The sequence below is a fragment of the Artemia franciscana genome, chromosome 1 (genome assembly GCF_032884065.1).
Source record: "Artemia franciscana chromosome 1, ASM3288406v1, whole genome shotgun sequence".
NCBI lineage: Eukaryota > Metazoa > Arthropoda > Branchiopoda > Anostraca > Artemiidae > Artemia > Artemia franciscana.
In genome coordinates, this window is record NC_088863.1 from 49,876,308 (window position 1) to 49,889,476 (window position 13,169).

Genomic DNA, 13,169 nt, shown 5'->3' on the forward strand with positions numbered 1-13,169 from the left:
TTTCTCTTAGTGCTGTAAATGGAGTAGTGTGTTAATAGTAGTAGTAGTAGTGGTAGCTGTAGCAGTATTGGTAGCATGCAAATATTACCTATTGGATCATAACCCTTGTAATTTCCTGAATTTTCCAAATTAATACACTCAGTTATTCCTAGCTTGCACCCAGAGCTGAGGGCTCTGAGGGGGGGGGGGTCTCTTCCCCAAAGATATCTCTTCCAGATCTTTCAATTACGCCAAGCAAAGTTGGCTATCTCAAAATTTTGACCAGATGTGTTTTTAAAATTGATGGGCTGCGGGAGGAGAGGGGTTTTCATCCTCAAATTCATAATTTCTGGATCTTTTAACTACGCTGTATAAAATGGCTATCTAAAAATTCTGATTGGATGCGTTTGGGTGAATGGATGGCGGGGTTCAGTTGCCCTCCATTCACTTTCGACTATTAAAAGAGGCACTAGCCCTTCAATTTCTGATCAAATTATTCGTTTTTGAAGTTTCTATAACAAAAAATGGCCATTTCAGAAATTCAAAAATTTCTAGAGTTTCGGGAAAATACGAGGTTGGGTTGGGGGGTATTCACCCTCCGATCAATCTGAATCTTAGAAAGGACACTAGAATTTCTGGTTACCATTCCAATGAGCCCCCTTCGTATACGATCACCCTTTCTATATAAACCATATATACCCACAGGCCATAACTTAAAACCTGGGCATACAAAATTCCTGGCAGGTCGTCATCGTCAAAGACATAATTTCTGGACTGTTCAACACGTTGAACAAAATGTCTATCTAAAAACTTTGATTGGATGTGTTTGGGGGAATGGTGGGTGTGAGAGGGGTGTTAGTTGCCCTCAATTACTTTTTGCTACTAAAAATACCCTTTTAATTTCCAATTGAATAAGCCCTTTTTGAAGTTTCTACGACAACTCCTTCGATACAATGTGCTCTGGTCTAAAAGTACTAAAAGTAAAAATAAATCTAAAAGTACTGAAAGTACTAAAAAATACTTTAGCGTAAACAGTGAGATACTGACGAGGGAGCAAAACCCCTCATATACGTAATAATTTCTGTTCGGTTTAAGTTTTATTGTTGCTCCTTACTTTCAGCTGAAAAACTTGCTTTTTTATTTAATCTCTTATCGTTTTTTATGTAATGCCGGCAAAACCAGCGCCCCCTTCATTGAAAAATCTCTTCCCCCATGAAAAATTCCTCTGTTGAAAGATCCTCCCATATAACCCCTCCCCTAAAACCCCCAAACAGAAAAAATACCCCCTGAAAACGTCTGTAAATTCTCTAATGGCCAATAGTATATGTAAACAATAGGCTAAGTTCACAACTTGCAACCCTTCCTCCGGGGACTGTTGGGGATTAAGTCGTCCTCAGAGACATAGTTATTAGACTTTTTGACTATGCTGAACAAAATGACTGTGAATTTGGGACAAAATGAGTGTGGGAGGGGGCCTCGTTTCCCTCCAATTTTTCAGTCACTTAAGAAGGCACTAGAACTTTTTATTTACGTTTGAATGAGCCCTCTCACGACATTCTAGGACCACTGGGTCGATACGATCACCCCTGAGGAAAAATAAACAAATAAATAAACACACATCTGTGATATTTCTTCTGGCAAAAAGTCAGAATTCCACATTTTTGTTGATAGCAGCTTGAAATCTCTATAGTAGGGTTCTCCGATGTGCTGAATCTAATGCTGTGATTTTCATTAAGATTTTATGACTTCTAGGGGATCCTTTTTTCGAAAATAGGTCAAATTTTCTCAACCTCGTAACTTTTGATGCGTAAGGCTAAACTTTTAGGGGGTATTTCCCGCTTTTTTCGAAAATAAGGCTGATTTTCTCAGTCTTGTAGCTGTTGGTGAGTAAGACTAAACTTGATGAAACTTTTACATTTACATTCAAAATAAAAATCCGATTCTCTTATGTATTTATTGGTATCAATATTCCGTCTTTTAGAGTTTTGGTCACTATTGAGCCGGGTCGCTCCTTACTTACAGGTCGTTACCACTAATTGTTTGATGCATTACTTTTGAAACATTTTGTGTGGCAAGATTTTATGCTTCATTGAATATACATAAAACTTTCATCTTGAGCCCTTTCATGTTTTACCTCCTTTTTTTGCGATTTTGCTTTGCATTTGGAAATATTGTATCAGTCAAAATTTATTGTTTTTACGTTAAAAATTGAAAGAGCTAATTTTAATTATTTATTTTTAGTCATACAAGACAACAAGTTGTGAACTTCATCAAAACTAAAAAAATCGTACAATTGTGTTGCTCTATTTACTACAAAAGGGGTTTATTAAGGACCAATTACTGTTTTTTTTATTATTTTGTCTTTTTTGTGTTTTTTTTATTTATTATTTTGTTTTATTAAGTCTTGTCTTAATTAGTGTGATAAGGGTCATTAGAATTCCCGATCTTAGGAAGCTTATACATAACATTTGAAAAGCAGATTTTGCGTTCGTGTATATACGAATAACGACGACTAGAAGACTTCTAGAATAGTCTTCTAGAGGCTTCGAGAAGACGAGTAAAAAAGGCCAAATCTTCATTTGTCTGTTAGCAGATACGATAAGATTAGAAGAGCCTTCCTCTCCTTCCAAACCAATACCCTCTCAACCTTTAACCGGATATTACTTCAGTACCAAAATGATTAAAAAAAAATAGAACGGTTAATCGTGCTTAACCGTTTTTAAATAGTAAAACGGTAGTTGTGTTTAGTAGTTGTGGTAGTTGTGTTGTAGTTGTGTTTACCCTTTCTAAGGTTTATGTTCAGTTGTTTTTTGTTTTGTTTTTCGTTTTTTTTGTATTTTTTTTTATTTGTTTGGTTAATCCTCCTCCATATCATGCTGTGGTATTTGATGGGGATGTGTTTATGTTACGTTTCTTTTCGATAATTGCTAAAAAAAAATAAAAAAATTCACCAATTAAAATAAGCATCTACACCAATTAAGACAAGGCTTTAGTCTTTTTATGCACCTGATGGTTTATTGTAGAATCTTTTGAGACTTGGATAACTGAATAGCAAATAGGGTACCAAATTGATTAAAAAAAAATTATATTTGTACACATTTGTAGGAAGTGTTGTCCCTAAATTCTAGATGTTTTTTTGTTTTTCAAAAAAATAGGGAGCTCAATTACTATCCATTTATAAGCGACAAGGTGCTTGACACACTCGCTAAAAAAAAGTCAATTGCGATGCTTCAAAGATGACTAGTATTATAAAATAAAGTGACATGAGTTGATCCAAAAGCAGACTATCGTTAGCACTTTTTATTTTTCACAGGAAGAATGTTCAGAAGTTATAATGTCTGGAGATAAACCCTTTCGTCGGCTTGATCATTTCAAAATGCATGATTATGCAAAACGTGCAAGTATATCAGAGTTGCCAAAAGAAACTACTAGTCAATCACCGGAAAATTTCCTTGATAGCATGTTTCGGAGAAAAAGAGGTAGACCGCCAAAAAATAGAGTGATTGAGGTAAGTTAATTTTGACCCGCAGCATTGGTAATCTAGTGTAGGGTACTTTTCGTTCGTTTTAAGTTTCAATTGTTCTTTATTTTTATTAAATTGAAATATGGAATTTTTACTTGAAAATTACATAAAAAAAATTAGTTTTTCTAACTGAAAGTAAGGAGCGACATTAAAACTTAAAACGAACAGAAATTACTCCGTATATGAAATGGGTTGTCCCCTCCGCAATCCCTCGCTCTTTACGCTAAAGTTTGACTCTTTGTCACAATTCTACTTTTTAAAACAATTAAAAGCTTTAGCGTAAAGAGCGAGGGATTGCGGAGGGGACAACCCATTTCATATACGGAGTAATTTCTGTTCGTTTTAAGTTTTAATGTCGCTCCTTACTTTCAGTTAGAAAAACTAGTTTTTTTTATATAATTTCTGAACGTTTTTGAATTAATGCATGTTTGATTTTGGCTCTCCACGCATAAATTATTAAAATGAAATTTACATTTTAATTCCTTTTTTGGCTAAATGGCTTTCTCTTAGTTCTGATCAGACGATTTTGAGAAATAAGGGATGGGGAAGGAGGCCTAGTTGCCATGCAATTTTTCGGTTACACAAAAAGGAAACTATAAAATTTAATTTTTAACGAATTTTTTTATTAGTAAAAAATATACGTAACTTAAGAATTAACTTACGTAACAAACTTTTATATTCTTAAATTTTTATTATGTATATGAGGGGGTTTGTACCCCCTCATATACATAATGTATTGTCTTTGATCAGCAGATCAACATTTTGATCTGATGACTTTGGAGAAAACATGAGCGTGGGAGGGGGCCTAGGTGCACTCCAATTTTTTTGGTCACTTAAAAAGGGCACTAGAACTTTTCATTTCCGTTAGAATGAGCCCTCTTGCAACATTCTAGGACCACTTGGTCGAAACGATGACCCCTGGGGAAAAAAAACAAACAAATAAACACGCACCCATGATTTGTCTTCTGGCAAAAATACGAAATTCCTCTTTTTGTAGATAGGAGTTTGAAAATTTTGCTATAGGGTTCTCTGATACGCCGAATGCGATGGTGTGATTTTCGTTAAGATTGTGTGACTTTTAGGGGATGTTTTCCCCTATTTTCTAAAATAAGACAAATTTTCTCAGGCTCGTAACTTCTGATGACAAAGACCAAATTTAATGAAACTTATATATTTAAAATCAGCATGAAAATCCAATTCTTTTGATGTATATTTTAGCATCAAAATTCTATTATTAAAAGTTTCGTTTACTATTGAGCCTAGTCGCTCCTTACTACAGTTCGTTACCACGAACTGTTTGAAAGAAAATAATTCGGTATTTAGGGGTTTCTGACATTATTACTCCTTTGCGGAAGTTAGGCTCAAAATTGGAAAAGGAATATATTTTTTCTCTGGGCCCCTTCCACCTCTTAGTTCGTTTATTTTCCCGTTAGTTTTCGCTTTATAGTTGTGTTATCTCTTAGCAGTTCTTTCGTTAGTTGAGTTATGGTTGTGGTATATATGTTTTATCACTTGTATAGTTGTGTTATTTTCAAATTATACTCCATAATAGAGAGGCTCCGAACACCCAGCATTGTATATTAAGCTCTGAATTTGACGTTTTTTTCTAACGTGACCAGATTCGTCCTGCGCCCTGCGCCCTTTTCTTTGAATTTTTCTTCCCCCATGACATATTTCTCCAAGGAAAGATCCTCCCACATAGCCCTCTCCCCTCAACCCTACCCATAAAACCAAAAAAATCCCCCTGAAAACGTCTGTACACTTCCCAATAACCATTATTATATGTAAACACTGGTCGAAGTTTGTAACTTGCAGCCCCTCCCCCAGGGACTGTGGGTAAGTCATCCCCAAAGACATAGTTATTAGGGTTTTTGACTATGCTGAACCAAATGGCTATCTCAAAATTTTGATCCGTTGACTTTGGGAAAAAATGAGCGTGGGAGGGGGCCTAGATGCCCTCCATTTTTTGGTCACTTAAAAAGGGCACTAGAACTTTTCATTTCTGTTAGAATGAGCCTCTTGCGACATTCTAGGACCACTTGGTCGATACGATCACCCCTGGGAAAAAGCAAACAAAAAAAAAAACAAATAAACACGCAACCGTGATTTGTCTTCTGGCAAAAAATATAAAATTCCACATTTTTGTAGATAGGAGCTTGAAACTTCTACAGTAGGGTTCTCTGATACGCTGAATCTGATGGTCCTACGACTTTTAGGGGGTGTTTCCCCCTATTTTCCTAAATAAGGCAAATTTTCTCAGGCTCGTAACTTTTGATGGGTAAGACTAAACTTGATGAAACTTATATATTTAAAATCAGCATTAAAATGCAATTCTTTTGATGTAACTATTGATATCAAAATTCAATTTTTTTTAGTTTTGGTTACTATTGAGCCGGATCGCTCCTTATTACAGTTCGTTACCACGAACTGTTTGATAAAAAAGCAAACTTGCCGCTTAAAACCAGCAAATTTCGACAAAATAACGCCAAAATTAGAACGAACATAACTTACTTTGACCAAAGAAGTTTAACCGAAAATGAATAAGAGTTAATTTGCATCATAATGTCAAACTTAAGAAACAATCTATTCTTTATTAGTAACTAACTGTGGGAGCACCGAGGGGCTGAACATTTTCCAGTTTTTTCAATGTTCCGAATTCCTTTTTCCAAGGTAAAGCAAATATTATTTCATGCAAAAATGTCTGAAAGTGCATTTATGCATACTACTGTTCGGAAAAAAAAGTGTTTGCAGCGTTTCTTGCTGGTCGTTTTACAGCGAATAAGTTAATCAACTCTCGATTGTGATTTTATTGTACCTTTTATTTGCTATATGAAAAATATGGTAAGCTTGTTAAATATTCTTGTTATGATGCTTGAACTGGTTTTTTAAGTTTTTTGCCTTTAAAGTTAGTCAAAAAACCAGTTTTTATTGACAAGTGACTTCTGACGCATGCTTTGGAGCAAATTAATCCAAAAATGATGATGTAGGGGGAAACGTCTGCATTTTTGCTCGGCAGCATTGACACTTGAACTTTGGAACCAAAGAGAATTTGTAAGATTTGATTCTTGGATGATTTGACTCAGAAAGATAGACTCAGGAACTAGCGTGGCTTTCACGGGTAGCGGCCGACGACTTCAAAAAAGAGTAGAAACTTTCAAACAAGAGTTGGATATTTGATATAACTAATCTACCATGCAATAGGATCTAAGCTTAAATTTCATAATTGACCAGTTCTTCATTTTAAGAATTTTCTTATGTCAAAATCCAGCCTGCACAAAGTAGACCTAGGTTAGTAATAAATTTTCAAATGTTTCAAGAGCTTTGAGTTTTGTTGTAATTTGATTTTTTAGTTTATTATCTGTCCCATTCTTACTTATTTATAGTGAGCAAATTATAAACTTCATAATAATGTCCTTCAGAACAAAGGACAGCACACTCTGGGAGCGTGCCCTTAAAAACTTATTCAAAAGACTCTTTGGCACCTTGCATAAAAATGGCTATATATTCATTTTTTTTAGGGGATTTGGGCCCAAAAAGTGAAAAAGCAAAAAGATCTAGGGCACTAAAATAAAAAAAAAAAACGGGAAGCGATTATTTCGGCTTCTTAAATAGGGTACTAGAATTTCTATGAACTTTGTTTGAATTCAGAACTTCTCTCTATTTTCTGCAGTCAATGATTGAACACGAATGATCCCTGAAAAAATTACATCTATGAAAATAGGTCTCATAGGGTGGATCATAAATACCAAAAAGGAATTCCAGGACTTAACATAATAATTTTTCAAGGGGTTGGGATTTTTTGGGACAAACCTTGCTCTTTGAAAATGCTCATTAGCCCTCCCTTCTCTTTGAAATAAACTTGTGAACTTCAACTTCCATTTTGGCTCATAACCGTTCCACAGTATAGGAGGAAGATACACTCCCTCAGTATTATGGATACATTTAATCCAAATACATTCCTTTACTCAAAAGGAGGCTGGACTTTTTTTGGCTAAAATTATGCTTTTGTTGCTTTAGGCACCTCGAGATCCTACCACAGAAAAATACACTACCTTGACATGGGACTATCCGATGGTCTTCTATGTGAATAAACTAAGTCCCTAAGTCCCTACTTTGGTCAAAAGTAGCTTACGAATAACTATCTATAGTAACAGTTTACTTTGCATAAACTGCATACATGTTCAAGGACAAATGCGCTACCGCACGTTGGTATATCATCAGGAGTTTGTGCTTTTTATGGATAGTTTTTCAACAAAAGCTTTTTTGGTTTTAAACCAAATGAGTATCACAAAAATTTCCCTCGATAGTATTTTAACCCTATTTTGAATAAGGTTGCTGTTTTGTGGCACGAAATGGCTGAAATCAGTACTGTGTGTGGCATGATCACTCTTGTTACTTAAAAGGCACGCTAGAACTCTACATTTTAGATTGGAAGTCCCCTTAGGAAAAACAACAGACAAACACGTACTTATGACAATGTTTCTCAGGTAAAATACTAAAACTACTTCTACTAATAATACTGAGAACTCACTGCAGCACCAAGCCACCTGAGGCTAACATAGCTACGCATGCTTTTTCTTCATCCTAGTCTATTTAAACTCTCCCTCTTTACACCCTCCCAGGATGTTCTAATTTCCCTTAAATCTTTCTTTACAACATCCTCCCACCCCAACCGTGGACGACCTGCTTTCCGCTTAGCCCTAGACGGATGGCCGAAAAGGAAAATCTTCGGCAATTTGTCATTCTTCATCCGCAGAAAATGCCCTAGCCATTTTAATCTTTCCCTCATTATAGCCCTAGAAAGCGGGATTGAACCGCACTTTTCGTACAACCTACTGTTTGAAATACTAAAACCCTTATTTTAATTGATAGAGGGCTGAAATCTTCGACAGTAAAGCTTCGTAAAGATTAAATTAGACTTATTAGGGGCCTTCCCGTAAAAAAAAACAACAAATAAAATTAAGGGGAGTGCTGTACCATGCAGGGAGAGCGAATGCGCAATCCCACTTTAGCCATTTTTAATTTTTTGATTCTATTATTGTAGAATTTTTGAGGCTAAATCACCACACTATCTACTTTGAATTCATTTATTGAAATTATTGTCAAATATATGAAGGCACTTGCCCCTCAGTTACTTTAAATTCCTCCCCTTTTCACTCTTAGACTTTAGTTTCCTTTCCCCCATAACAATGACATAGTCTCGAAAACCATAGTTTTTTAAATTAAACTATTTTTACACCTCTAAAAATTGCCGAGGTCTGTTCAAATTTTCTTTGAATCTATGTCTATGCCACTGATTACAAATATCTAAACACGGATGTTCTAGCCCTAGAGAATTTCCTAGAATGTCTCGTAAATCAAAAATTTTTCACGCAGCAATAAGATGATATTAACAGAAGCTTAGATTCATTATTTTTGGCAGGCTAATCAAAAAGAAAAAAAGAAACATTCTTCAAAATTGATGGTCAATGCAAAGATAATTTGTTCTCATCTTAAGTTCATGCTTGATGGTATTTTATTGCCTCTTTAAACAAAAATGGAAGACGTTTATCAATCATACAGGACATTGCTTTTTCTTGGTGGAAGATTCGCTCAACGTAATGTCACCTTCCTACTCTGTTAATAAATAAATAAACAATTTTTACAACTGAAATAGAAAATTGAGTTTTATTCTATTATAGGTGTTCATTTTCATTTCATTTAATTATTATTAGTATTATAAGAAACAAATACAATAATAAAGAACAAAAACTGAAAAAGTAAAAGAAAAAGAAAAGCAAATGCATCAGATATTGTGGCCCAAAAAGCTGAGCTTATTGGGGTTCCAATAAATACATCAAATATTTCAAATGTGGAAAAAAACCTACTATGAAATAAAGCTATACATTAATGCATAACAAAAAGTGGCAAAACTTGTGAACAAAGACAAAAGAAAATAGCAGAAATAAATAAAAATAGGGAAAAGACCAAAATATAGAAATCTAACTACAGTCTGAAAAATCCACAAGCAGAATTAAACAATATCGGAAAAAACCTCCCACACGAAATATCGGAGGGAAGAGAATTTCATAGCTTAGTAGCTAGATAAACTGGGGAACGCTGGGAGAAAGAAATTCGAAACAGTGGAAGTTCAATGGATAGATGGGACTTACGAAGGGAAAGGGAAACATTTGAAGATGGAGCTTTTTTGAAATTAAATAAAAAAAAAACTAATTTTTTTAGCTGAAAGTAAGGAGCGACATTAAAACTTAAAACGAACAGAAATTACTCCGTATATGAAATGAGTTGTCCCCTCCGCAACCCCTCGCTCTTTACGCTAAAGCTTTTAATTGTTTTAAAAAGTAGAATTGTGGCAAAGAGTCAAACTTTAGCGTAAAGAGCGAGGGGTTGCGGAGGGGACAACTCATTTCACATACGGAGTAATTTCTGTTCGTTTTAAGTTTTAATGTCGCTCCTTACTTTCAGCTAAAAAAAGTAGTTTTTTTTATTTAATTTCTGAACGTTTTTGAATTAATGCATGTTTGGTTTTGGCTCTCCGCACTTAAATTATTAAAATGAAATTTGTATATTAATTCTTTTTTTGGCTAAATGGCTTTCTCTTAGTTTTGATCAGACGATTTTGAGAAATAAGGGGTGGAGAAGGAAGCCTAGTTGCCCTCGAATTTTTTGGTTACTTAAAAAGGCAACTAGAACTTTTAATTTTTAACGAACGTTTTTATTAGTAAAAAATATACGTAACTTAAGAATTAACTTACGTAACAAACTTTCATAACCGTATATTTTTATTATGTATACGAGGAGGTTTGTACCCTTGTTAATACCTCGCTCTTTTCACTAAATCGTAAGTTTTGTCCCAATTCTTTAAGAATGACCCCTGAATCAGAAAGGCCGTAGAACAAATAGTTGAAATTACTAAAAATACTTTAGCATAAGGAGCAAGGTATTTATCTCCTCCTAAATACCTCGCTCTTTATGCTAAAGTATTTTTAGAACCCCTCATATGCGTAATAATCTCTGTTCGTCTTAAGTGTCAATGCTACTTCTTCCTTTCATTTGAAAAAACGTTTTCATGTTTATTTTTCATTGTTTTCTTATAGTAATGCTAGAGAATCCTGCGCCCTTGTCATTGAATTTTTCTTCCCCCATGACAGATTCCTCCAAGGAAAGATCCTCCAACATAGCCCCCTCTCCTCAGCCCCCTGAATAAAATCCCCCTGAAAACGTCTGTACACTTCCCATTAACCATTACTATATGTAAACACTGGTCAAAGTTTGTAACTTGCAGCCCCTCCCCCAGGGATTGTGGGGGAGTAAGTCATCCCCAAAGACATAGTTATTATGGTTTTCGACTATGCTGAACAAAATGGCTATCTCAAAATTGTGATGCGTTGACTTTGGGAAAAACATGAGCGTGGGAGGGGGCCTAGATACCCTCCAATTTTTTGGGTCACTTAAAAAGGGCACTAGAACTTTTCATTTTCGTTAGAATGATCCCTCTTGCGACATTCTAGGACCACTTGGTCGATACGATGACCCCTGGGGAAAAGAAAAAAAAAACAAAAAAAAAAACAAACAAATAAACACGCACCCGTGATTTGTCTTCTGGCAAAAAATACAAAATTCCACATTTTTGTAGATAGGAGCTTGAAACTTCTACAGTAAGATTCTCTGATACGCTGAATCTGATGGTGTCATTTTCGTTAAGATCTTATGACTTTTAAGGGGTGTTTTCCCCTATTTTCCTAAATATGGCAAATTTTCTCAGGCGGGTAACTTTTGATGGGTAAGACTAAACTTGATGAAACTTATATATTTAAAATCAGCATTAAAATGTAATTCTTTTGATGTAGCTATTGGTATCAAAATTCAATTTTTTAGAGTTTTGGTTACTATTGAGCCGGGTCGGTCCTTACTACAGTTCGTTACCACGAACTGTTTGAAAACTACACAGGCTTGTAGAAAGGGAACAATGTAAAAATTTATGAGCTAGGAGGAGACGGTTTTTTTTTACCAGGTAATCAAATTTATTAATACCAGTACCATTATACGAATCAACTGAGGTGTATCTTGGAGGAAGTCCAAACACTTGGAGGAAGCTTTCACAGCTTTATTCTGGAGTCGTCTTATAGTAGTTAGTAGAGAAGAGCATGCCACACCCCAAACAGAACAATAACAAGAAAGTGTGAATTGAAAAACGCATAATTCAGTTGGAAGTACCTCATAATACAGTACCTCAGTGGGAAGGAGGGTTTGAACTCTGTGGAAGACACCAATCTGGCGAGAAAGAATACCCTGGACTCTGGAGATAGGAAAGATGAGGCTTATAAGAAAGGTTAGAATGCAAAAACAAACCCGAGTTTGTGGAATAAGGATATTTTCAAAGTACAAATTCAATATACAAGGAAAAACAACCAGGGAGCAATGACCCGCTGTAAACATTACTGTACCACTTTTAGACGCATTAATAACCATTTTGTTTGTGAGGCACCGCGAGCTAACTTTATGGATAACCCTCCGTGCTAATGATGTTACGCTTGCCTCATTTCCAGCGCAAACAAATATGTTTGTGTCATTGGCAAAGATCACGAATCGCACTTTCTCTGATATACCAGTTTCTATGAGGTAGTTGATGAAAAGAAGAAACAGTAGCGGACCCAGAATTGACCCCTGGGAACTCCACTTCTTACAGGCAGACAGTGCAATTTGATGGCATCGATCTCTACATACTAATAACGATCTGAAAAATATGATTCATGCCACTGGAATGGAACTTCTCTTATTCCATACCTTTCTAATTTTCGCAACAATAACGGATGGTTGACCATGTCGAAAGCTTCGGAAAAATCTGCAAAAATACCGATTACGTAGATATCGGACAGGAAGTCCGATATCAAGGTTCCGTCTTATAAACTCAATTGCATCACTTAGAGCGTACTCCGGGGAGAATCCATTTCTGAAGCCAAACTGAGAGTCGGATAATACGGGGCTGCCATAATCACACTTAACTTACTGAAAAAATCGTACAAGTCTGATATATATCAACTTTTCAAGAATTTTTGAGAAAACAGGCAGTAGAGAAATAGGCCTATAATTTGATATCTAAGATGGGTCATCTTTCTTGTGGAGAGGCACGACTCTTGCAATTTTATCAGCTTCTGGAGCATAACCAGAAGGGACCGATAGGTTGAAAATATGTGACACTGGCAGATATATTGTCGAAGCCGCTTTTTTCACAACAAAGCTGTGAAAATCCACTTGCAACCTCACTGTTAGTGGATTGTTGTTAAGTGGATTAACAACAATCCACTTGCAACCTCACCCCTGGAATTATTAAAGCTAGAAATCACCCTATTGACTTCTTCTGGAGTGCAAGGAATTATGAATAAAGATTCCACAACAAATGGTGAACCAACCGCTGGCTCAGGCAAAACTGGGGGAACAGGTAAATCTAAAAAGAACTTATTGAATGTATTAACAGCTTCTTCTGTTGAGAACTAGGATGGCCTCATTGGTGATAGACCAAACTTGGTTAAGATCTCCGTGACATTCGTCAATCCTGAGAAGAAAATATCGTTTCTTTGATACACGAATGAGAGTAGTGGGGTGATTCTTATAACGCTTATAACTCTCGTTATCGGACGGCTCATCACTCCCTTAGGCCTGCATA

The 13,169-nt window shown here is 35.7% G+C and overlaps 1 protein-coding gene across 1 annotated transcript in view; it reads left to right on the forward strand.

Moving 5' to 3' along the window:
* The window catches only part of LOC136030992 (uncharacterized), a 193,069-nt gene that overhangs the window by 151,558 nt on the left and 28,342 nt on the right, over nt 1-13,169 (forward strand). Inside the window, exon 14 of the mRNA XM_065710155.1 lies at nt 3,293-3,487. Within this exon, the coding sequence (XP_065566227.1) occupies nt 3,293-3,487 (195 nt within the window). The remainder of the gene's footprint in view (nt 1-3,292; nt 3,488-13,169) is intronic.